Source organism: Harpia harpyja, chromosome 8 (genome assembly GCF_026419915.1).
Source record: "Harpia harpyja isolate bHarHar1 chromosome 8, bHarHar1 primary haplotype, whole genome shotgun sequence".
NCBI lineage: Eukaryota > Metazoa > Chordata > Aves > Accipitriformes > Accipitridae > Harpia > Harpia harpyja.
The window spans coordinates 1,048,088-1,074,450 of record NC_068947.1 but is presented as its reverse complement, the minus strand read 5'-3'; the positions used below and the strand labels follow the sequence as shown (position 1 = coordinate 1,074,450).

Sequence of the window (26,363 nt, the reverse complement as noted above, 5' to 3'; positions counted from 1 at the left end):
ATGCAATAATGGAAGGGAATGATATTTTAGCTGTGTGCATCCTTGAGAGGGAGCTGTCATGGGGAAAGCTGGAAAAGGGCCAAAATACACAGGTAGGACGCTGGCTGGAGGAGTGCTCTATTTTAGGCAACCCTGGCTGTTTGACTGCAGCTGTTCGGGTGCTGACACACAACAATTTCAATACCACTTGTCTGTGCAACTTGCTTTTGAAATCACGTGTGTTTCTGTGGCAGGCAAGTAATCTTCAAAATGTTCTCCTGTAATACGGAGTTAAAAGTAGAATCTTCTGAAAGACCAATGTAATATGCTACACGTTCGTTGTCTGGTTGCTGCGGTGGTGTGTATAGTAACAGTGCATGTGTCTGCTCTAAAATATGCTAATTTATGATGACCATATGCTAACCAGGGATGTCCAGAGTACTAATCTTGTTGCCCTTATTCCTAACTCAAGGGATGACTGCTGTAGCAGCCTGTCTGCTACATTTCCTGCATTCAGATTGAAGCATCTGTTCTGGGGGGCAGGGGTAGAGAACCTTAATTGGCTTGTTACCTCCTTGGATCTCTCCAAGAGGATGATATTCCAGTGGGATGGTCTGTATCACCTTTGGCTTCTGCGGGCTCTGCCATCACTTCAGCCAGCCTGGACTCAGGCCCTATGCTCCTGTTACTCTGGTTCCTTCAAATAGTGTTGTGGTGTCAAATGCTACAAGATTGAAAGAGTTGCAGTATTTTGTTAGTATAACCTGGAAACTTTGTATGTTTTCTTGAATAATTTAGTAACATTAAGCTAATAACTCTGTTTTCCTACTAGAATTCTTACTATTCTTCAAAACCAAGTGATACTTACCCTCACAGACGCATTAGAGGACACCTTGAAAATGCAGGACCCATCAGAAGACACTTTAAGGTACAGATCAGCTTTTATCAGATGTATGTTACATAAAATGGTGGTTCGATCCCATTGAGTTCGGTAACAGGACACACAGTTTTGAACTTATTAAATGCCATGAAAAATAGTGAGGTCATAGCCTAATTGTTCCCACTGAAATAATGGGAGGCTTAGCTTTTAGTAGGTAAGAGGGCTGGCAGTGGGTTGTCCAGTGTTGTACCTCTGCAGCTGAAATAAATAAGTTAACTGCAAAGTTGAGAATGAGAATTGCAGAAACCAGACAATGAGTAGACAGCTCATCTATCCAAAAAACAAGCTGGTCAGCTTTCTTCACCTGATGCATGCAGAAGGCTGAACTATTTCCCAAGACTGGGAGACATGAATTGTATCGCTTTCAAAATTATATTACTGTTATTTTATTAGCCCTTTCGTATTGGGATTTCTGGGGAAGTAATCTCTTGTGTATACCCTGCATACAGCTATCTGTGTGTTTAAAAAAAAAAATTTAAAATTGTGAAGCTTTATCTCAGGCCCTCAAGATGGTAAAGGGGCAGGCAACTCTGCTTGTTCTGGGGTAGTGCAGTGGCTTTCTAATTCCTTTTGATTGTAAAATGTATCGTGGGTTCAGCAGAAGAACAAAAACCACTTTCTTTTCTGCTGACGGTGGCATGTTATGCATGGATCCAGTTAGAGCTCTTTATATCAGAAAAGTATTAATCAAACCTAGAACAACTTACTGTCATTTTCTACCTTAAAATTACCCCTACTTATTTAACAGGTGTGTTCTCAAGAGTAAAATAACACACAGAATAGGTAGTCGTCTTTCCTGTTTTGTAGATAGTGAAATCAAAGTAAAGTTTTGATGGCTAAGTTAAGTAGCTGGCATTTTGGATAGAATTTTGAAGGGGGGGGCACTGTAGGTGTGGGGATTTTTGTTTGTTGGTTGTTTTTTGTTTTTATTTTCTCCCCCCTCAGATTAAACATAAGAGATCTGTTGGATAAAAAGGCTTTCAGGCTCTCCCATTTAGGTGTGCTTTGCCAGTCAATCTTAGTCAGATAGCTAAGCTAACAGTAGCAAAAAATGCTAACTTTAATCTGCTGAAAAAAAAAAAGTCATTTTCCAAGCTGAAGTTAACAAGTTTAAAGTGTCAGCCTGGTATAACTATTGTAATGTGTAAGGACATCATAGCCCTTAATCGGTGTCCCCTCTGTATTGTCAGCCTATAGGGGCTGGAGGGATCTTCAGCACTGACTGCCATATCATTGAGGCAGCATTGGTAGTTGATGTAATATAAAGAAAATGGAAGGCTGCCTTCATTTACATCAGCCTACAGTTCTGCTGGACATTATGCAAGCATGAAAGTGCCCCTTTAAGTTGTCATTGCACGTATATATGAATATTGCCTGAATATTGTTGTATCTGATGATCTGTCCCATAGTGCTTTAATATTTGTAGGGAAAACAGCATATGCGCTCATATTGCAGTTTGCATGTATGTATAGCACATTTATCATTGCCATGGAAACAGCAGTGCTGATTTGACTTAATTTCATCAACCTTTTTTTTTTTTCTTTAATTTCTTCCTGTGTAACATAGAGGGTTTTTCCTTCCCATGCTGTTGCTGAAACCTGCTTAGGAAGGTGATTTGACTATCTTCTACACACTCAGGAGACTTCCTTGGCTGATTATTTAAAAAAACCAAACATATAGACAAACAAATCAACCCACCAAAAAAACAGAGACACACACAATCCCATTTCCCCACCACCACAACCCCCAAACAACTCCCCCCCCCCCCCCCCAAACCCCACCACATTTCTTCTTGGTGTATACAATGGGGGCATTTTAACTTAATAAGCAAAAAAGGGGGGTTACTTAGAGTATTTTAAAAAACCATATATGGTCTTGCAGTATGTTAAAGTTTTTGGAAGAAGAATAAGATATTTTAGAACAGCAGTTTTGTAAAGTATCTGGAGAAATCTTGTAAAATTTAAAAGGTCTTTTTTTGTAATGACACTTTGCAATGAATCATTAAGCCAACCGTTAAGTGGGTACATGCATGGAAATCATTAGAACTAAACTGTTCACTGTTTAAGACAGTTCAGCGTATTAATGGCTGTGGTAGGTTCACCCCAGCCAGCAGCTAAGCACCACACAGCTCCTGCCCCCTCTCCCATCAGCTCCCCTCCTCCCCCAGCAGGATGGGAGAGAGAATACGGAGAGCAAAAGTGAGAAAACTCATGGGCTGAGATGAAGACGGTTTAAGAAGTGAAGGAAAGAGGAAGAAAAAAGTGATGCAAAGACAGTCCCTCACCACCTCCCACCAGCCGACTGATGCCCAGCCGGTCCCCAGGCAATGGCTACCTGCTCCATACCCCTTCCCCTCGGTTTCTGTCGCTGAGCAGGAGGTGATGTGGCACACAACATCCCTTTGCTCGGCTGGGGTCAGCCGTCCCGGCTGTGTCCCCTCCCGGCTTCTTGCCCACCCCTGGCTACGTGCTGGGGGACGGAATGGGGAAGAAGAGAAAAGAGAAAGCCTTGGCGCTGTGCAGGTACTGCTCGGCAAGAGCCACAGCGCTGGGGTGGGGGGGTTACCACCGCTGGTTTAGTCACAAGTCCAAAACACAGCACCCCGCGGGCTGCTGGGAAGAAAACGGACTCCATCCCAGCCAGACCCAGTGCGATGGCATAGATTCGCTCATATAGACTTATTTCGGAGCTTGAGGCCATTGGTTCATAGGCATTGTCGTTAGCACTGTTTATAAAATAGTCTTAATGTAAAACTAGATGTCACTTTAGCAGATTTTTTTCTTACTTTAGACCAGAAGTTAATGATGTTTTCCACGCACCTTAGATTACATCATTTTGCTCTAAGCTGTGTGACTGCAGTGCATACATACCAAATGTATATATAATCTGTGAACTTTGTCTACAGCTGATTCTGTTCTACATTAATAATACTGCTATTCCCCTCCTTCCCTGCTTATGGAATATGTAGATACTTGAGTTGAAACTTTTAAGCTGTGTGTAATCTCATTTTCAGTCTCTTGTACCTTTTCCCCCCCTCTCTTATTCATCCTGCTCCTTTGCTTGTTGTCACACAAATGCAGCAGCAGACTGCTAAGGCCTCCTCTCCAGCCACCTGTGTCAAAGCAGAGAACCACAGCAGGTGTGGGGGAAATAGGAACTTTTAATTTTAACTGTGTTCAGGGGCATAATCCAGCATTAACAACGCCCTTCAGTTTTCCCTATGGTAGGCATATACCTACTTAAAGAACTTGCACTTAGTTGTATTGTGCCTGGAGTCTACTTTTCAGGAAAAGGGTTAGCATTTAATAGCCTTCTGCAAGTGTCCTCTGCATACGAGCACCATGGGGTAACCATGGGGGACTGATGGGGCCAGTTTCCCCGTTATCTCCCACATAGTACATGGGTGAAATGATTTGGGAAATAACAAAACCTCCGCATTTGCATAAAGGAACTTCTGTTCCGTACGGTCCTTTCTTACTGTTCACGAGCCACACAGCAAAAAACACAGTGGAAAAACTGGTATAAAACTTACTGCAACCTCAGAGCATGTGATTTTTCTTGAAGTGATCCTTACCCTGTGTATTGGCTTTGTGTGGCAAGGTTTTGGTAGCGGGGGGGGTTACAGGGGTGGCTTCTGTAAGAAGCTGCTGGAAGCTTCCCCTGTGTCCGAGAGAGCCCATACCAGCCGGCTCTAAGACGGACCCGCCGCCGGCCAAGGCCGAGCCAATCAGCGATAGTGGTAACGCCTCTGATAACATTCTTAAGAAGGAAAAAAGTTGCTGGGATGGAAAACGGCAGCCGGAGAGAGGAGTGAGAACATGTAAGAGAAACAACCCTGCGGACACCAGGGTCAGTGAAGAAGGAGGGGAGGAGATGCTCCAGGCGCCGGAGCAGAGATTCCCCTGCAGCCCGTGGTGAAGACCACGGTGAGGCAGGCTGTCCCCCTGCAGCCCATGGAGGTCCACAGTGGAGCAGATATCCACCTGCAGCCCGGGGAGGACCCCACACCGGAGCAGGTGGGTTCCCGAAGGAGGCTGTGACCCCGTGGGAACCCCGCACTGGAGCAGGCTCCTGGCAGGACCTGCGGATCTGTGGAGAGAGGAGCCCACGGAGCAGGTTTTCTGGCAGGACTTGTGACCCCGTGGGGGGCCCACGCTGGAGCAGTCTGTGCCTGAAGGACTGCACACCGTGGAAGGGACCCATGCTGGAGCAGTTCGTGAAGAACTGCAGCCCGTGGGAAGGACCCACGTTGGAGAAGTTCGTGGAGGACTGTCTCCTGTGGGTGGGACCCCATGCTGGAGCAGGGGAAGAGTGTGATGAGTCCTGCCCCTGGGGAGGATGAAGCGGCAGAAAATAACGTGTGATGAACTGACCGTAAACCCCAACCCCGTCCCCCTGCGCCGCTGGGCGGTTGGTAGAGAATCCAGGAGTGATGTTGTGCCCGGGAAGAAGGGAGGGGTGGAGGGAAGGTGTTCTGAGATTTGGTTTTATTTCTCATTACCCTACTCTGGTTGATTTGTAATAAATTGAGTTAATTTTCCCCAAGCTGAGTCTGTTTTGCCTGTGATGGTAATTGGTGAGTGATCTCTCCTGTCCTTATCTCGACCCACAAGCTCTTTGTTATATTTTCTCTCCCCTGTCCAGCTGAGAAGGAGGGGGAGTGATAGAATGGCTTTGGTGGGCACCTGGCATCCAGCCAGGGTTAACCCTTCACACCCTGTCAAAAGGAGACTGATTTCACCAAAGTAATTAAGTCATGCTCAAGAAGGTCTATTTCTGTGATATATTTTGTTCTCTCCCCCCCTTTAAAGGTGTTTGTAAAAGACAAGAATTTTATATGGTCAGGATGTTTCTTCTCTTTAGCTGGAAAGCCATTGTTTGTTTAAATTTAAAGGATGAATATATACAGGAATGCTTTCTGTCAGGACCATGTTGGAAAACTTAAAATGGCAGTACTGGAAAACTGAGAAATTATGGTAAATGGGGTTTTTCTTATGCTAAAGATTTTTACTGCCTATTTTGTTGGAGGTCTGAGTGCTTAGGAATGAAAACCTTTCTATAACTTCAACCGCTGTGGTCAGTGTTGATCTTGCTATATTCTTTCTCTGTATTTATAATGCCATCCACCTGTAAGCCTTTTGTTATCTCTGTGGCCTCTGCTCCTGGTCCCTCACTGGGTTAGTTTACAGTATTCCAGTCTGGAGGTAACAAAGGCATAGAGCAATGAACATATGTTCAGACTGTCAGATCTGAAAACTATAGGAAAAATATATATACTGACTTCAGTTTAGTATGACTTTTTTTAGACTCACCATGTGTGCCCACTGCAGGCCTGACATTACTGAATTTGTTAGCAACAGTGAGGTGTTGTCTTAAACTTTTTTGTTGATGCTGGTTTACTTTCATTAAAGTTTGAAAAAATGTTAAAATGTTGTATAATATACTTACTTTTTTCTATGAGGAAGTTTAATTTCAGATGTTTTAAACAGTAAGTACGATACAGCAGTTCTTTGAGCCACGTGGTAGCTAGTGGTCTAAGGAATATTAAATGGGAAATAAAGGAAGAGGCTCTGCACTTGCAAATGCATGCTTCTGCTGTTCAGTACTGTAAGTTTTATATGTGTATAACTGTAAATATAAACTGTTGAGTTTTGGTGCCCTCATTTTGCACTTTTTTTTTTTCTCCCCTCCCTTCCCCAACCCTTACAGAGCAACTTTGCAGATGGCCGTTTGCAATCCCATTATAAATCAGGCTTAGTACAGAAGGGTTTATATATTCAGGCTAAGTACCAGCGGTTACGTTCTGTTGGTGTAAGGGGATTTACCACTAATAAATTCAGAGATGGATTTTTGAGGAAAGAAAAGGTAAGTTGGCTTAACTTATTTTTCATGAAGCCATTTATAAAATATTCATATTTATAGGATCCATTCCAATTTTTAAACCCCCATGGAATAACTTGGATGGGATTCTCCGGAATATTGGCTCTTTGTACTTTACAGGCAAACCTGATTCTGCACTCGTATTTCCTCCATGTTTATTCCATGGAAGCTTGCTGAAACTTGTTTTGGGTAATTGCAAATCAGAGGCAGCCTCTGAGATTCTGCAGTTGCCTGTGTTTCAGTATTCCCTCCTTGAGCCCAGGTGATCTCTCTTTCTATTAATAGGAAGAGAAAGTGGCCCTCTGTAAAAAATGTATTATGTCCTCTTAGGCTATGGTGTTAAATAAATGTGAAGGGTATTAATAATTTTTTTCTTTTACTACGTCTGTGTGTTTCTCCTCATTGTTATGTTACCTTAAATTACTCATGTGCTTTAAAGTACATGCTGGAGTGCCGTTCTGACTAAAGCATCCTGCACTATATAATGTCTGTGTAAGATGGTTTGATAAGCTCAAGCTGAAATAATTAAGCACATCTGTTTTATGATACCTTTTGATTTGCAGTGCGTATGGAACAACAACAATCTTGAATTGCAGAAGAACTTCTGAACGATATGAAATGTTACAGCTTTTGTGAGGATCAGTAGTTAAAACATTCTAAATCCTTTATGAGAATTGATCAAGTATGATCAAAGTAGTATGAGGTTACTTGTGACATGGGAGAATTGGATTAGATGACCTGCACAGCCCCTTGCAGTTCTTTGTTCCTATGCAAATTCTTGTTTGTTTTGTAATTGTGTCCAGCTAGCTACAAGGAAATACTTGCATAAGCATTTGTAGTTGGATTACAGTTTAGTTCTTAGAGCGCAGAAGCATAGGTTCTTAGAGCTGTTTTAAAAAACCCCCAAGTCTACAGCCCAGTGGTGAGAAAAAGTAAAACACCCCCCCCAAAAAAAAAAAAAAAAGAGAAAGAAAACCAAATACTTTGGACAAGGTAAATGGGGCACTTGTTATGGAAGTATACTGGTGAATGCCTTTTACATTTGCATGGACTCTGAGAAGTATGATCTCTGAAGGCTAAATTGAAGTGGAATTAGTGGCAAATAGATGGAGAAGGATTTTTTCCAAAAACTATGACCTTGTAACCTTGGGCATAGAAGTGCCATAATTTTGTTGTAGTGAGCTTTCCCCCAATAATTGCCCATGCTTTTCTATAATTGGATATTAAGGTTTTTGTCTGGAACCCATAAAGCATGCTTAACACAATCTGGCTGCTGGAGATTATGATTTGAATTAGACAAGCATAATAAGATCTGAATATTGATTTTTAGGCCTGATGAACAACTTGAGTATCTTTGAGTTAAAGTAAAATAAATTCTGAAGAATAACACAGCCATTTTCTTAACAGCATACTGATTGCTGGTTGGCTAATTCTTAAAAAACAAAACCGTTCTGAGATTCTAGCATTTGCTATATTTTGCCTATTGTAATAATTAAACTTGTCCTTCAGATTTGTTAAACTGGTCTGAAGATCTTTATTTTACCCTTTGTCGTGGTTTAACCCCAGCCAGCAACTAAACACCACGCAGCCGCTCACTCACTCCCCCCCCCCCAGTGGGATGGGGGAGAAAATCGGGAGAAGAAGCAAAACCCGTGGGTTGAGATAAGAACGGTTTAATAGAACAGAAAAGAAGAAACTAATAATGATAATGATAACACTAATAAAATGACAACAGCAATAATGAAAGGATTGGAATGTACAAATGATACGCAGTGCAATTGCTCACCACCCGCCGACCGACACCCAGCCAGTCCCCCGAGCGGCGAATCCCTGCCCCCCACTTCCCCGTTTCTGTACTGGATGGGACGTCACATGGTATGGAATACACCGTTGGCCAGTTTGGGTCAGGTGCCCTGGCTGTGTCCTGTGCCAACTTCTTGTGCCCCTCCAGCTTTCTCACTGGCTGGGCATGAGAAGCTGAAAAATCCTTGACATTAGTCTAAACACTACTGAGCAACAACTGAAAACATCAGTGTTATCAACATTCTTCGCTCTGAACTCAAAACATAGCACTGTACCAGCTACTAGGAAGACAGTTAACTCTATCCCAGCTGAAACCAGGACACCCTTTTGAAATAATTATGCACGTGTATCCTTTAAGGTACTGTCTTTACAGTTGTGCTGTTTCAACCTGTAATTGAAAGAACGCTGTATGTTATATACTATAATAATACAGTACTTAGGAAAGTTAGGAGGCTTTTTTTGACTGTTACAACATGACAGTAATGATTTTGGTTTTTTCTTCTCTGTAGGGAAATTTAAATATTGCAACAGAAACCTGAATTGAGCTGTGATCCTGAAGTTGAAACGGATAACACAGTGAAGGGAGCATCTGTTCATTTTTTGACAACTTTGTCAAGACTTAAAATAGCATAAAGGAACTAACCCTGTAACTTGATTAAAAATAACTTTATTTTTCAGTAGTCGAACGCTACAGAACTTTTTTACAGTTTTAATAATTGCTTTTAAAGTACAGTATTCAATTGAAACATTGTAGTATGTACCTTTAGTTCCTTTTGCATACCAGTCTCAAGTAAAGAAGTCATCGAAGGGAGTCTTATTTATTGAATACTTTTTCCTCTAAGCATGATGTTACAGATGGAACTTGAGTTGTTATACCCAGAGGTTTATATGTTGAAAGTTTATTGCTTATGTAATAAAAAAAAAGGAAAAAAAAAAAAAGTGCCTGAATTGTTTGGTAATAGCACATTAGCTCAGGATTTTCCAAGTAATGACCTTTTAGGTTGTGCAATAGATTTTACACCTCTGTTCAGTCATTTCCGTAAAACAGTATTTTGTATTGCTTTATTTTAGTTTAATAATATACTTGAGTTTCTGATGTGTATATACATTTGTAAATTGTTAGAACGTTTGGACAACTTGCAGTATTTGATTAAAATGAATGGTAAGAGGCAGGTATGTAATGTACTGTAGCAGTAGCTTATAACTGCACTGAAAGCATGCTTGGGTTTGTTAGAGGATTAGTTGCTCTGTATTCAAAATTATTCTGTCTCATTATATTTTTTGGTGTATGACACTCTTGACCAAGCCACATGTTCTCTAATCTTTTTCGTCATAAATGACTTGGTGATTTCCTGGATTCTGAAATTGGGGCCTGAAGTATTTAATTACAAGAAAAACAAAAAACGTAAGTTTTTAAAAGCATGTCTTCTAACAAAGCTGTTCAAAATTGAAACTGCTTTAAATGCAGATAGTTTGTAATTTTGTTCAAAATCCCAGTAATTCTCTGAAGATTACTGTACTGCAATATTGTTATGCTGTGTGCAAAAATCAAATAGCCAGACATGTTTTATAAGCAGCTATAAACAATATTGTGCTTATTTCCTGTTTATAGCCTTTGCCTTAATATATTATAGAGTTGTGTGTATGTATTGCAGATTTGTTCAGACTTTTTATTGCTGGTAAATTAAAGATGCATAGCAAGTAGTTTTCAGAGATGTTCTTAAATAAGAAAAAAGTTGTTCACCATATCCACAATATATACAGGCTAATGTATTTCCATCATTTCCAAGACAGTGTTAGCCATATAGAATGCAGGCTAGTCTCTGTTGTGGATAGTAGATCAGAATTCTAATACTGGGTAGAGGTATGTTCAGAGAAAAGGAAATCTTTTGGTTTTGTTTTTTTTTTCTTTTTTTTTGGGGGGGGGGTGATGGAAAGTCAGGATGTGATTCCTGCATGCTTTTTTGTAATGTTTTTTCCACAATGCCTTCAGTAGAGAGGCTATATGAAAGTGTAGGTATGGCTCAGAACAGCTGAAATAGTGTCATTTAAAATCTTCAGTTCATGGGGTGTACTGCTTAGTGTTCATAGGGAATAAGCAGGCAGGAAGTGTGCCACGTTCGTTGATGTTATGGTCATTCAACAATAACACCAGATGGTTTGTTTCTAAAACCCAAGTTTTCAGTTTAAATAACAATCATTAATGATTCAGCTAGTTTTTCAGTAACTTTGACGTGTGTACACAAAATGGGAAGCTAAAGTAAAAGAAATCCCTGGTCAAATAGAGGCAGGCACCTTTCTGCAGAGAAGAAAATACTTATTTACTAATGCTGTCAGTGATGAATCTGGCAAAATCATCCTGTGTAGATTTACTGGGAAATGAAAATAAGGAATTGAAACAACAGGTTAAGTGAGTCAACCCAAAGCGAATGTGGAGTAGCTGCAGTTAAACAGCCTGCTGGCAGGGGAGTGCTGCATGTACCCTGCAGATGAGGGCAGGCTTACCCTCAAGCTGACAAGCTATTCACACTGCTCCTGAATGTGCTAAAGCACGTAAGAAGTGAAACCATATATGATATAGGACAAACTACTGAAGCTATATTGTCTTATTCAACAGGATACTACTGTTTCTGTAAGCTTCCTGCAGTGTTCTTATTAAAGCCTGGAAGAGAACTCGTTGTTGAGCAAATGGGAAAAGTGGATGCACGAAGAAACTTCTGACATGGCAGTTTTGCTAACACTGTTTGGAAGTAATGCTGAAGTAGTCAGACTTCAGTCAGTTAATGCTGCTTTAACCAGGTTTAAAAGTGTGACTGGCTTCTCTGATTTTGTGCTTTCTTGTTTTATCTGTGCATGACTAGGTATCTCTAATTTGTTTTGTACTTTAACAGTTTAGCTTTGTTTTTTATGTCTACAACTGTGAGCAACATATTACAAACAAGGGGTTTTTGGCATGTTTACTGACTTTGATTTCCTCCCCACCACCCCTTGCCCACCCTTGGTCCCAAGATGAATGTCATATGATGAAATGTAGTCAATGTTTCAGTTGCTTTAGCTTTTATTTAGGGTGATACTATTTGCTCAAATCACACTCTTTACTGATAACTTTACTTCACTAATTTGGGATTCTGTCATGATAAAACTTCCTGTATTTTATAAAATTCATACAGAAATTGAATTCTGAGACTGGCTTGGGTGCTAGAGGCATCTACTCTGTGATGTTTTCTCGTGTGAGACATTGCTGTATAGATTTATCATGAATTACAGAGACTTGTGTCTATATACTCATACACAAATCAACTTGCTCATTCTTTTAGCACAGAAGAGTTCTGTTGTACTGGAATGTGTCTGGTTGAGAGCAATGTGTTGAAGTTACCGATTGGGTTGTTAAGGCACAAGAAAAAGTGTTAAGTAGAAGAAAGGTCAAATTACTTGAATAACTTGGTGCCTTTCTGTATTGTGACTGCATTGTAGAAAACACCTGTACAAAGACTTAAGTAATATCCTGAGTATTGCATTGTTTCTAATGGGAGCATGGACTGATAACAGTTGTTAAAATAACCACTTTAAATATGTGTGTAAGCCTCAGCCTCAGAAGGAAAACAGTATCTCTTGTATTAGTAGTCTATCACTGCATTTGCATTGGAAGGGCAAGTTAAAAATGTGATTGTCTAAGAGCTTTCTAGCTTTCTGTTTTATACTTCGAAAATATACACGTGAATTGCCTTTCTTTTGGTTAACTTGAAATGGCTGTTAAATGCTCATGTCATATTCTCAATTGTTCACATGTGAAATTTTTTTAATTGCTATCCACAATGTAATGGGTTTAATAAGACTAGAGTCTTCCTTGTAAGTGTCTGAAATAATGAAGTTGTTGTGATGTTAGCATTTATATTGCTGATCCATTTAATCTCTACATAAATTGGTTAGAAACCTCATTTTAAACTTTGTGATGATTGAGTTCACAAGGTTAACAAAATTCTGGGGCTAGTAAGAAGCAACACATTGCAAGGCTTCTACAAGCCTGCCTTAACTCTGATAATTACTTATCTGTTTAAAATCACCTTACCTGATGGATTTAGATGGTCTGGAGACCTGGACATAACTGTCTCAACTCAGGTAACTGATAGCAGAGGATGGGAGTAAATTCAGCTGATCGCCAGTTGTGTTAATGATTTACCTGCTGCCTTTTCTCCCAGGGCCTCAGGGTGAAATGCTGAATTTTCTTCATATGAACTTAGTTGCTTTAAAAACAAAACAAAAACCAAGATTATACTTTTGTGGCATTAAAAAAGGCAAGGTTCTCAAAGCTTGCTTGTTATGCATCGGAAGGTCATATTCTGCCATGTCTTGGAAAAGGATAGCGAGAGTTGCTTGGAGAAGATGATTAAAGATTATAGCAGAGAGAGACTTGATTTCTCAGTATTCACCTTAGAAGATTGTAAATAGAGGGAGTTCTTCAACTTACTTGCTTTCTGAAGGGATCTTTTCCCATGTGGTGTAGAAACATGCCTCTTGCCTTTCTTTTAAGCATCTGAACAGCAATCTACAAAGTTCTCTGTGGGAGAGCTCTCTAAAAGAAAGACTTCAGACTTGCATCCTAATGAATCTGGGAAAAAAAAAAAAAGGATGTTTCTGCACATAACTCTGGCCCTTGACAGACTTCATTCCATTGCTGCAGGATTTGAAGATAGGAGGTTCTTCAGCTTCCTTACGAAGGGAAAAAAAAAAAAGCCATTTCAAGATGTTTGAAAGCCTACTTGTAACACTTACTCCTTAATAGACCTTAAGGATAGTGATGAACATTTAAGTGTGTTCTGTTTCAAGCGTGGCGAACATAAATTTTCAGTGTTAAGATCAGAGAAAACTATTGTCGTCACACCTGCCCCTTCCTTCCGTGCCTGATGGTTTTTGTTGTTGGAGGGGTTTTTGAGTAGGTATTTAGCCATGTGGTTTAATAGGTCTGTGCTGCCTGCCACTTTAATACAGTTTTCTGTTCACTGTTCATTGCTCTGAATTTTGTCTAAGGAGTCTAAATCTCATGTTGTCTTTTTAATATTTCATTCTCTGTAAATAATGTAGTAGATGGCTTTTATTTTGTGACTGGATTCTCTTATGCCTTTATTGTTGAGGGAAGAGATGGGGTGGAAACAGTTGTTGTTTGAGTATGCTCTTCATGGAATAAAAAAAGCCTCATTGTTTTGTTTTAAGAATAGCAGGAATTTTTTTTTTCCCCCAATTGAATGAGGATGTGGACTAATGTCCACTTCTGAGGAATATATTAATGTTGACCTTATTTATACTGTAGTTTCACAAGGACCATCTGATGTGTGTATGTGCATATGTATGTACACATGCAAACACAATATTAGAAAACTTTAATTATTTCTAAGTGTGGATAAGAAATGACATTTTTAAACTACTGAAGATGGAGTTAAATGCAAATGCATTTTAAGTCTGTAGTCTTTGGAGTCCACAATGGTGCTTTTGACAATGTTATCCCATATCTAAAAGCCTCATTCATAAGTATATATTAAGATGTAGGTATGTTTATATGTATGTTTAACATAGTTTATATAAAATCAATGTAAATTTTGTTTCTACAGACAATAAATGTTTTAACAAAATTTTTACTTATAAATAATTCAGTGATTTGGTTCAGTAGTTGTTAATATTTGGTGTCATTTTCAGAGTATTTTACTTGATCTGTGTAGCCATTGAATTTTTTTACAGAACTGTTGCTTTTATAACTTCATTTATTGCTTCTTTTTGAGATGAAAGTATTGATCCATATTCTAGGCACACCTTTTTGGCTAAAAGAAGCTCCCTTTCTAAAGACACAAAATATGAATCTCCCCTCATTACTAGCACAAAATAGATGTTGTTTAAAAAAGCTTTGACAGCAGGTATGTCCATCTGCATGGCATTCAAAATCCTTCCCATCTCTGCCAAATTCTGATTCATGCCCTGTAAAGGGGCAGAATGGGGGAAGGCACACACTTGCTTGACTGACTTTACCAACATTTACATTCAGTAAAATAGCGTGCATTTTTAAAAATTCCCTTAATGCAGTATCACCAGAGTGAGGTGGAAATAACCGTGCTAGTTTACTAACAGAGTGGAGTGAGAATGAGGTGAAGCTAGAAGAATACACTTGCATGTTTAATTAAAGGAAAAGAGTTAACTTCCCCATTACTTACTTAAACTTGCCGTAATCCAAGCCTGTCTTGATCTTCACTGTATGTAAATAATTTGGGCCTTTTGTTTGTTTGTTTGTTTAAATAATTCTCCTATTCTAATCTGGTTATTATCCTTGAAATGGATAGGAAAGCAAAACTCCTAAATCTACTGTGATGTAGAGTAGCTATGGGGGGAAGGCACTTACTTTTTCTCCTCAGGAAAAATGTTTAAATAATGCTTGGGGGGGGATATAATAATAGTGCTTCCCAACTGTTAGACTATGGTCTTCAGAAGTGCATGCCAGTTTAGATAAAAGTTGCTAATTTTCATCAATGTCACTTTAAAAACATCTCTTTAGCTTCTCTAACCAGTTCCTCAACAGGTGAAGAGAAGCTTCTTTTCTAAATGCTGCCATGATCTCTGTGGTCTATTCAGCTCTTTTTCCCACAAAGGTGAGGTATCCAAATAGTCCACATGCATTGCAATGTTACTTTGAAGCCCCAGCTGGGGGTGCCCATATTGACGTAGACTCTATAGGAACACACGATAAGTCCTATAGAAATTCTTTGGCTTAGGAGCAACAGGAAGCTAAGTCTTGGGGGGGTACTACAACAGCGGTCCTACTGGTTTACAAGGAGTTTTCCTACTTTCCGGAAGGGACAACCTGCTGTACTGTGTTGCTGCTTTACTTTGGAAAGCCAAGAAATTCCCAGGTGTTAATTTTTAGTGATAGTTGCAACTGGGAATCTGAGGGAGCCATCAAATTGGCTTTCTGCTATGCATTGTAACACTGACATTGTAACGTGACTACTTCGTGCTACTCCTTATCAGCCCTGAGGAGTTTTTATAGAAAGAGTGCTATTGGCATGTGTACCAAGCTAAATTACTCAGTTATGCCATTTACTCTGCCTTAAACTACACAGCTGGAGCACTGGAAAGCCAAACTTTATACAAAATTACCGAAATTACTAACAACAGAAATGCCTTCATTCTTCTCAAACCTGGTTGCATCAATTCTACTTAGTTTGACATAGTTATTTTCTTCTGATTGACTTGACAATTTCAGCTCGTTTGTCATAACACTTAAGTAAAAGCTGCTACTTCTTATTCTGGTAACTTCCTAGAATTAGTCCTGTGAATTTTTCAGGTACTAGAGGTCGAACACCCTTCGGCAATGAGGAATTGTGGATAACAGAAACCTTGTTTTATTAAGGTGTGTATGAATAAGTGAATGTTGGCTAGCATGCGACTGGCTAAAAGATGCTCTGTGTATGTATGAAGATAAAATGCATTTTTTCCATTTTCCCCCTCTCCCCCCCCTGGTCTTGGAACTGTCAGTGGTTTGTGAGTTGGTGACCCCCTGTGCCTGAAAACAATGCTGAGGTGGTTCAAGTCTTTGACTTTTTGGTGAAACACTGAACTAGAGGCTGTCTACGCCTACATCCAGCCTACTTCTGTTGTATTCCTCTTCATAGCTGAACTTGCTTTCCTGTTTTAGTTATGTTTAGAAACTTTTTCAAAAATTGAGAATTATCTCTGGGAAGGTTTTATTGTATCACAGTAACTAATTTTTTGCAAAAGATTACAATTGGAAAAGACAAACTGCCTTAGTCCTGATGTTCCATTGCTGCTGTGGCACATAATCAGTAATTTTAACCACAGCTACAAAAACTTGCTTTTAAGTTTTCTTAAAAATAAGTCAAGAATTAGGAATTCTGTGTAAATACTTAAGCCTCTCATAGGTTAAACTCCTCTAATTTTCTCTCAAACAGTTCACCGCTGTCACAGTTTCGAAAATGTGGATTTTCATAGCCAAGAAGCCAGATGCCGCCTGGCAGGATGTCTATTCTCTTACACATTTCTAACCTCCGAAAACGTTTTTTCAAATAAACTCTCTTGTATGTGGGTGGAAGCAGGGGGAGGAGGAGGAGTACAAAAATCTTATCCCTTATGTTACTGGCAGTTTTCTGTCTTCCTACCTGAATTAACCACCTGAGGTTAGAACAAGCTTTTTTTGCTGAACCTTTCATTAATATCGAAGGTGCTTGTGCTGTGAAAGATGTTACCTATTCTTTTATCTTTTTATACCAGGTTATATAGTTTTTAATCTGCTCTTCTCCTCTGCTGCTGGAGTAGGTTTTTTTTCTCACGGTCTTTGCCTGCATGAGAAGACTTGCCTCTGAAGAAGGCTCTCCGGCGGCCTCACCAGGTGCCCTTCTGTCCAGAAACGCGCTCTCGCTCAGTTTTACTGTAGCATGCGTGTTTCTCACCTTCCTGCAATACCTGAAAAGAACAATCAGCTGCTCCCGTGTGACTCCGCTCTTTTTTTTTTCCGAGACACCACCACCAAGCCAAAAAAGCCCCTCTTCCTCTCATCTTTTTGTCTGTTTTCCTCTCCTTCCTTCCCGCTCTCCACAGCCAAGCCTGGAAAGGGGCTTGGGGAGGGAGGGAGTGTGGCGGTTCCCTCCGGTGCGGCCGGGGGCCGCCGCCTTCCCTCACGGGCCGGGGCCGCCGCCTTCCCTCACGGGCCGGGGCCGGGGCCGGGGCGAGACGCGGGGCACCCGCGGAGCTGCCGTCGCGTTTCGCGGGGTGGGAGCAGAGCCCCGGGGGCGGCCCGCAGCAGTGAGGGCTGTCCGCCCTGAGGCAGGACTCTGAGGTACCCGCCCGTCCCGCCGCCCGCTTCCCAGAGACGGTGCCCGCAAGCCCCGACATAAGGCCAGCCCCCTCCCCTACCCGAGCCCCCCGCCGCCTCCCCGTACCCGGCTGGCGATTCCCGGCCTGAGAGGGAAGGAGGCAGGCCGCGGCTCCCCTCTCCCCCGCCCCGGCCCTGCCCACGCCGGGGACCCGCCGCCCCGCTCCTCCCTCCCCGCTGCCGGCGGCGCAGCGGCTGTGGCGCAGTCTCGCGACACTTCCCGCAGCGCCCAGCCGAGCCGCGCCGCTCGCTCCGGCGGCAGCAGCGGCGGGGAGAGCCGGCTGCTCCTCGTCCCCTCGCACCGGCCGGCGGGGGAAAGACGCCCGCCACCCCCTCCGCGGCTCGGCAGCCAGCCGCCTCTGGGCGCGCCAGGGCTCGGCCGCGCTTGCTCCCCGGCTGCTCTGCCCGGCGGCAGCGGGGACGCGGGTGGCTGGCAGGAGCGGAGGGCTGAGCCCCTTCTGCCTCGCCTGATTTCTTCTTTTTTTTTTTGTTTGTTTTTTTTTTTTAAAACCCGTTCGCATCCCTATGCTGAGGGAAGGCGGGGTGCTGGTAGCAGGACGCAGAATGCAGCCGGGCTGCGGCGGGTGCTGAGAGCGGCGGCCGCCGGAGGAGGGAGCGGCTCTGCCAGCAGCCTCCTCTCCTTCCCGCCGCGGCGGCGGCGGCTCCGGCTGTGTCTCTCTCTCTCTCTCTCTCTCTCTCTCCCCCCCCGCCTTCGCCGCGGCCAGCCGCCTCAAACTTTCAGCCTGTTTCCGCCGCCAGGCTAAAACCCAGCTCGACATAAATGGGTGAGTTCCAGCCGCCGAGCTCCGAGTTTGGCGGCGCTGACCGGGGCTCCCGCCCGGCGGGTGGGGTGCGCGTCGCCGCCGCCGCGGCGGAGGGCCGGGGGCCGCCAGCCTCCGCCTCACGGCTTTTAACTTCTGCTCCCCCGGCCGAGTCAGTAATTGTTTTCATGTGACTAGGCGGGGAGGGGGTCGGGGTTTAGCGTGGGCGAGGGGCTGCCGCGGGTGGGTGATTCCCGAGCGGGGCTGACAGGATTACAAGCCCTCCGGTGCACCGGCTGGCCGGCCTCCCCGCCTTCCCGCCCCTCAGGGCAGCCCGGGGTGTGGTGGTGGCGGCGGGCCGGGCGGAGAGAGAGAAGGCGGCGGCGGGGAGGAGAAGGCGGAGCGCGGAACCTCCGCCCCGGGCGCGCAGGTTGCGCTCCTTGGGGCTGTGGCGGTGAGGGAGGCAGCCGGCGGGCAGCGCTGAGGGGAGGGCGCCGGGCCGCCCCGCCGCGAGGGGGCGGCGGTTGGGGCCGTTGAGCTGCGCCGCTGCCCGTGAGGTGGCTCCCGCGGGCTTCGGGAAGGGGCTGAGCCCGCTACCTGGGCGGCGGCGGGGGGGGTGCCCGGGTGTCCGTGTCTCTGCGCGAATCGTCCCGGTGTGCGGTGCCCGGCGGGATGGAGGGAACAAAAGAAACCGCCCGCCCGCTGGAGCAGCAGCCCCGGGGTTGTCCCCGGCGGACGGCAGGTCTGGAGGCAGCGGCGTGGGGGGGTGTCCCCGGGCCCCGCCGCTGCCCGCCGGGCTGAAACGGTGTTGGGCCGCGGGGGGGGCCCGAGGGCGGCACGGCCGAAAGGACGGAATGCAGCGCGTTAGGCGGGCGGGCGCTTCGCACGGTTTTTATACCTGTTGTTATACGCTGGCCTTGGGAACGTAGCGGGGGGGGGGGGGGGGGGGAGAAAAAAAAATAAAAATCACCCCTTTGTTCTTCGAGAGGTTAGTTTGCGGGGTGCTGTCTGAGCGAGGCTGTCAGAGCTGCCGTACCTGCGTGTCAGAAGATGAAGCATCAGCTCCTCGCTATTGACTTTCGGTTAGTCCTCCAGCTCAGGCTGAAACGCCTCGCTTCATCCCCAGGCAGCTCATGCAGCTGCATCGATCTGGGTGAACTCTGATGCTGCTGACAGTGGGCCAGCATCCCAGACCGCCACGTGTAAGTGGGTGCATCGCAGAGGACTCCGTTAGGGTTGGTTTGCCAGCTCGCTAACTAACGCAGCTCTCAACTTCTGCCTTCTGCGGCAACAGATAAGATTTTAGACGTAGTGCTGCAACGAGGTCGAGGGTTTATAACTGCTGAACGGAGCAGAATCTGCCTTTAGTAGGGCATGTCACAAGAAATCATTTTTTTAGTATTATTTTTGTGTTCTTACCCTCTCTCGGTGCGTTCATTTCTTAGTAACTTTCTGTTGCGATACAATAAGACTTTTCTGATTTCTGCTTAACCCGTAGTCCAAATATTAGCCTTTTTTTAGCTTCGCAGTACAAAAGATTAAGGAAAGCGATAAAGGACTTGTGAAGCGCTGATAGAGCTCTAGAAAGGCTTGTGAATACTGTAACTTAGCAGTGAAGGCCATCTTTTTTTTCCCTTTTACCCACCCTTCCTTCCCCTGGGCTGGCCAGGATAGTGTACATCTGGCTTCTTTAAAGCTCATTTGGATAATGACTTTCCCAAATCACTGTCATTTCAGTCAGACTTTTTTTTGCAAAATGGGAGTGGAGGGAAGGTAGATATGGTTTCATTGCTGTTCGTATCTTTAATGGTAAGTGATTCTTGTAGTTTAAAAACAAATAGAAAAATTGTGCAAGGAAGTGAAGATATGAGTAGTATGAAAACAAAATCTTTCTAGGAGATATCAAACGAAAACAGAGTTTTATTAAAAACATTGTCAGCATTTTTGAAAGATATTTTAGATGCAGAAGAGGTGAATTCTTTATATGTGCTACACTGTTAAGATTCTTAACGTTTCAAATTACTTGTATGCCTTCCATTTTAACCATTTAAATTTTCTTTATGGCACTGCATATTGTTATTAGTCCAACCCTGTGCATCTATACGTGTGTATATGTTACACATATGCGTATCTTAAAGTTCAGTGTGTGGCCCCAAGCTTTTTTACAGCACGTACCCCAGACCTTATAAGAAATACAGCTTTATTGATGTTTTATGAGCTCTTCTATGACATTATAGGTAGAGTACCTTAAAGTGAATTAATTTACACATGGAACGGACTTGTCAGGAGAGTTGAGTGAAATAATGGTGGTAGTTCTCTAAACATAAAAGGGCGGTAAGGCAAAGACCTTAAAGGCAATTGTGAATACAGTGGAACAAGCTTGGTCCCCCTCCTTAAATGTCTGAGAAATGAAGAGGTGGTGTTTTGCAGGGACTTGTGTGTGCGGGGGGGTGGTTTGTTTGTTGTTGCTTTCGGGTTTGTTTTGTTTTGTTCTGCTTTATTTTAAGACTACTTAGGATTGCATATGGTTAGAGGACTCCTCAGTCTCATTTGCAAGAGCTTCACATGCCCACGTATCAGACTGTCCTCCTGAAGTTGGAGGTCCAGAAAACAAAGTAAGAAGGAGGCATGGTAGCTGCTTGGGGAAGAACTGGTTTGCAATGTACTGCTTATCAAATTTAGAAAATACAAGAGTACAAGTCTGATTCTAGAAAGCAGAGTTTTAACTGCCATCATCACAAGACAACTGACGTTGTGCAGCTCCTTACGTCAGCCGAGACACACCTTCCAACTTCTGCAGTAGATGAAGGAAGATCTTCTTTTCTGCTGTGCAGTCTTTGCTCGTCTTCCAAGCACAGACAGTTTAGTACATTAAATGAGGTATGGGTCCTATGTAATAATACCGCTATGAAGCCAGGCAGGTGAAGCCTTCATCATAGTGCTTGTAAATACCAGGTTATAAATAAACACTTTCATCGTCAATGTTTTTTCATCTTAAAATTTTTCAAGGTATTGTTAAAGCTTTTCTGTTGGGAAAGGGGAAGAGAGGATACGTTGCTTTTGTTTATGTGAAATCACATTGATCACCTCTGCTGTCGCCATGTTTAGGGGTTTGGATCCAGAGACAGTTTCGTGCCCTTCGAACCGGTTAGGTTACTGATACTGGCAGACAACTATTGTCTGCATGGCTTTACATTAGCAGTTGGCAAAGATGCTGTGCTGTGAAATACCGCAGCTAGTTTGTATGCACCAAAGGAATGTTACAGGAAGAAGTAATGTAATAAAAAAAAATTTGAATCTATGGGAGAGTCGGATTGTTCTGTACCAGTTGCAGTCCCTTTTCCTGTTTTTCCCCTGTCTTAATTCTCTTTTTTTGTCCCTTTCCAAATCCTCCTCAATCCCCTGCCCTCAAGTTCTGCCCTGCTTCCCTCGTCAACCCCTACCTTTTTATCTTTTTTTCCCCTCTGTACTTCTCTTTACGCGTTTCAGACATGCCACTTCCTCTCTGACCCTCTCTCTTATCGAAGCATCAGCAGCGGGAGCACTCTGAGCACATTTCCTGCACGTGGGGCCACGCTGACCTCCAGCCAGCAAGAGCTGCGCTTGCATCAAAACTTCTGCTTGGCCCCGTGGTGTGACTTGGAGAGTGCTCGCTGCAGCGGGAGCCCTGGGGACCTTAGCTGGTAAACTCTTAACAACTCTACGCTCCTATGTAAAACGAAGCGTTTTTGAGGCCTGGGTGTAGCAGAAGTTGCATAAATCACACATGGAAGGCGGTAGGTGTGTGTGTTTGTAGTTCTTGACTACTCTTTGAGGAATTCCCTCTCCAAAATGGTGGAGATTTTGGAGCCTTTCAGCAAAATAGCTGTAAGACATTTTTATATAGGAATAGCATGTGTCATTCTTGTCATCCTTGAAAACAGTTGAACAGTTTCAGCTGAATAAGGAAAAATCATAAGAAAGATGATTACGTGATTTTTTTTCACTTCAATTTTTTTTTTTTTAATAAGGTTAAACAGCTGTAAAGTGGCTTTATATAGGAAATGTTGTGTAAAAATCCTCCCCAACCTGTAAAAAAGTCTTTATTCTCCTCCTCATATGGGGTGTTACTCATTTTAATTCTTTTGTTCTCGTTGGTAGGTTTGTTTCTCACAACAAGGCAGGTTGCATTGGAGCTGTTCAGGATCCGATTTCCTGTTGTTTGGTGACAATATTTATACAGCCTGTGAATGTCTTCACGGTCTGAGTTCAAGTGGAGTTTTCATAAACTGTGATAAAATATTTTCAGTAGCCTATATAAAATTTCATACAAAAATATCTGGCATAAAGCTTTTTTTCCTAGAAATCAAGAGATAATGGCATTTCTGTCATAAAAGGCTGTCAGAGCTGCCTTCTAAATGGACCAAGATAGGGGTCTAAAATCAAGATATATAAAATACATAAATATGTGTGTATACGTAAAAGATTATGGAAATAATTTCTGACAGCGCAGTCGTTTTTGTGTGTTGTTGCTTTTAGATCAGAAAGTGTGGTAAAGAAGAGAATACTTAAAATAGATGGTTTCTTAAAACAGCAGAATTCTTGCTCCTTTTTGTACTAATCAAAGATTCCTATGTAGAAAATTATGGTAGAGCTGCTAGAAAAGGTATTTTTTTCTCCCTGGTTTTAAGGAATTGTATGTAATAATTAAAACACTTTCTTGAGAAGCAGTTTTATTTTGATATTGAGTGTGTACGTATTTCTGTTTAAACTGCTTCTAATGCAATATGTACAATTTATCTGTAATGTCATTCAGATTGCTTCTTTTGTAATTGCTATTCACTGGATGTTAGAGGGGGTTTTTTGAGAATACTGCTGGTAATCATTCTACTAGCAGTGTATCAGAATTCATACAGCAGATCAGCACTGACCTTGTAGATAATGCGTTGACTCCTTCCCCACTTGAAGGGGAAGGGACGCATGTGTTAGGAGGAGAAAAAGGAGACCTTGGTAATGTGAAATGAGCAGCTGAAATTTCAGGTCTGAAATGTTAGAGGTCACTGAAGTGCTAAAAGCAGGTTAGCCCTGATGGGATCAAAGGCGAGAAAACAGCCACGGAGGTAGTATCTGTTGTTTTGCCCTGATACTGCTGTTACAGAGCAAGCTCATAAAAAATTATGATGGATTTTGTATGGTTCCTATCTGGTTTTTTGGTTGTTTTTTTTTTTTAAATCACAGAATACAAGATCCTGGACCAGGGAGTGGATGTTTTCCTTGGATGCAAAAGCAGGAAGTAGCTGTAGGGCATATCTCCATTCTGTACACTGAGGAATGATGAAAGAATATATTAGGGGGAGGGGAACGAGAGAGGAGATGAGTATCAAGATTCAGTAATTCAGCTAATGTAAAAGTAATTGCTGACAGTCTGCTTCACACAGAGAGGAAACACAATAAAAGCCTTAAGTCCCCGTGTGTGAGGGAATATGCAATACTGCGGTTCAGTAGTCAGGGATTGTATTAGCAAATGGAGTTGACTTTTCCCCCCCTTTTTATTACTGACAATCGAGAAGCATCAGTAGAAACCAGCTCTTGAGAATGCAGTGGTAATGTCCGCTTAGAAGCTGTATGGCGAGATGACTGTTGCGATGTCTCAGCCATGCTTTGCTCCTAACATAACTTTGCCTTAGAGAAAAGAGCATCCTGGATGATGAGCGGTGGAGGGGGAAAGGATGTCTTTGTTCTCGTTCTTATAGCAGTTTGTATTCCACTGGGGGTGTCACTGAGAATTTGTGCTTCTGTTTTAGGATGAAGAGTTGTCTATAGAGTTGTGGATCAGAAATTATGTCAGTGCTGAAACAATTCTCTTCAGCAGCAAGGATAATGCAGTATAGAAAGCTGGGCAGTTATATGAGGAAAATATCCTTAACTTCTAATTAATCTGTAGCATCGGTATAAAGTTGTGCCTTTTGAACTCTGCCTTTGAATTTCATTAGAAGTATTGTATAGAAGGAAAAAGTTCCTTTTCATCTCCTCCTCACTCTTTCGTACTGTGCAGCTAAATCACTTCTGATGGTTGAAAGCAGCTCACACCAAAAACAGTGTAAGTAAGTCTATTAATTTATTTGAAGACCAAAGTCAGCATTTGTGCGCAACTCCCCAGGGAACTAATGCTTTTTCAAAAATGTCTATATAGATTCGTTGCGTGTGTTGCAAGCCAAGGCCCAACTTGATCCCATGGCAGCAGGGTTGGACTAGGTGATCTTTAAAGGTCCCTTCCAACCCAAACCATTCAAAATTTTAATTAGCTTTCAGTATTTAATTAGCTTTCAGTGGTCACACTGCCCATACTTAAAAATTAAGTGTTTTGTGTCCCACAAGTAATTTGTAATAAATGAATTTATGCGACCTGTCTTTAAAAAAACAACAAACAAACAAACAACAAAAACCAACAGAAAAACCCCAGCAAAATAGAAATCCCCATGTCATGTTGTGTCCTCCACTTGCAGTTTCCAGCAGCTTGCTTGTTAATTTACAAAGCAACATGTTGGTGCTTTTTATTGATAATGAAGTCTCAAAACAAACACACACAAAAATCACTTCAGGGTGTTTTCCTGTTTGTTTTGGTTTGGTTTTGTGGAAAGAAGTTCTTGGAGGTCAGTGCAACTGCTGGTGCCGTTCTGTGCTGTATTGACTACCCGTGTCAGCCTGACTCTCTTTGTATGTAGCACTGTCTTTCCACATAGCTAGATTTATAAAGGTTTTAGTTAAAGGTAGCAGAAGTATTAGGGTATAAATGTACACGTACAGAACTTTTCATTTTTGGGCAAAATGTAAAACCATTCTTTGAGAACTCTCATCTCAGGTTTAAATCGAATATGTCCTCCCTCTGTGGTTGCTGATTCATGCTCACCACTGGCAAGAAACATTTTTAATACTCTGGTAACTTGGCAGAGGGGATTTTTTTTCTGTGATAGGCTTGTGCAGCACTGAAAATTTGCTATCCTTGTGGCAGATACAAAACTGGCAAGCAGTAAGACCTCGGCTTAATTTTTCAGTGTTTTTCTCATTCCTGCTGTTTTTTCTGTGAGGTCTCACCAACCTCTTATTGAGCTGTTAATGCTCTTCTGTCTCTTTCCAACTGTAAAAGGGCACACCAGAAATTCCAAAGTATGTCCAGAAAAAGATGCCTTTATTTTGGGGTTTCATTATGAAAAGGTTTAAAAAACTTTTTGCTGTCAAATTCAGAACATTTATAAAAAAGTGGTTTAGCTTTGGCCTTATGTTTCCAAATGTAAGGATTAATGTCTTGCTTTTGAAGAGTGGTGGTGCTTATTTATAAACAGTATTTGAATGTTTTATGGATGAAGACTGATTACCTGGATATTTTTCTTTTTCATCAGCCATTTCTTATGCATGTGTCCTTATTGTCATCAACCGCTTTATGGAGAAATATCAAGACCTTTCACTCTAGGCAAGAGCATCTTAATTTCCTATGAAATAGTCTGGGTACTGTATTTCAGCGAGACTGCAGAACTGCAGTGTTTGTTGAATACAAATATCCAACTTTCCTGCTTAAACTATCAGATTTAAAAGAACAGCAAACACACAAACCAGCCAAAACCCCTCAAACAACTCCTACCAAAAAACCCCCAAACCCTAGAAGAACTTAACTTTGTTTCCATCAGCTTTTAAGTGACTGGGCAAAGGGAAAGGAAGGAGAAATGGGTGCAGGGAGTAAAGCCCTCTAGTCAAGGTTAAGCTTGAGAAGCCTTGCCTTGAGTGCATGATCAAACGGTTTGTGACCATGGATATTTCTGAACACCTGAGAGCGAGCACCAGCACTTCCAGGCAGGGTATCGTCCTACTAACTGGGAAAAGAAAAACGTACCATGTGAAGGCCTGTCTGATAGCAAGAAATGTGTGGAACTTCACTTGCTGATATAATGGAAATTTAAATACCAGTTCCAGAAGAGTACAGGAGATGTCTGCAAATTTGTGGGCCCTCATGGTATTAAAGACATTTTCCTTAATGGCACGCACCACGCTTTATTCTTCAGTTTTACTTTTTGTTCAAGGAAACATCAAGCTGCCAACAGTTGTTGAGAGCACTGGATTGGTAGCTTACAAACGTTGCTGTGTTTTTAGATTG

General features: G+C 42.5%; 2 protein-coding genes across 9 annotated transcripts in view; both read left to right on the top strand.

Annotated features, from left to right (window-relative positions):
- Positions 1–13,815, top strand: part of BCLAF3 (BCLAF1 and THRAP3 family member 3) — a 37,684-nt gene extending 23,869 nt beyond the window's left edge. The window contains exons 10-13 of one of the 3 annotated variants that reach the window (XR_008236159.1): positions 812–907; positions 6,629–6,784; positions 9,112–10,007; positions 11,220–13,815. Coding sequence is in view for 2 of the 3 variants with exons in the window: in XM_052793823.1 (XP_052649783.1) it covers positions 812–907; positions 6,629–6,784; positions 9,112–9,141 (282 nt within the window). In the remaining variant the exon portion in view is untranslated. Of the gene's footprint in view, positions 1–811; positions 908–6,628; positions 6,785–9,111 lie in introns of all 3 variants that reach the window. The other 2 variants (XM_052793823.1, XM_052793824.1) reach the window with 2 other exon arrangements.
- Positions 13,816–17,778: 3,963 nt separating this feature from the next.
- SH3KBP1 (SH3 domain containing kinase binding protein 1) overlaps positions 17,779–26,363 on the top strand; it is a 228,142-nt gene continuing 219,557 nt past the window's right edge. For 2 of the 6 annotated variants that reach the window (XM_052794262.1, XM_052794259.1), the window contains exon 1: positions 17,780–18,259. Coding sequence is in view for 3 of the 6 variants with exons in the window: in XM_052794258.1 (XP_052650218.1) it covers positions 22,002–22,011 (10 nt within the window). In the remaining 3 variants the exon portion in view is untranslated. Of the gene's footprint in view, positions 18,260–21,986; positions 22,012–26,363 lie in introns of those variants that run through there. The other 4 variants (XM_052794258.1, XM_052794256.1, XM_052794257.1 and 1 more) reach the window with 3 other exon arrangements.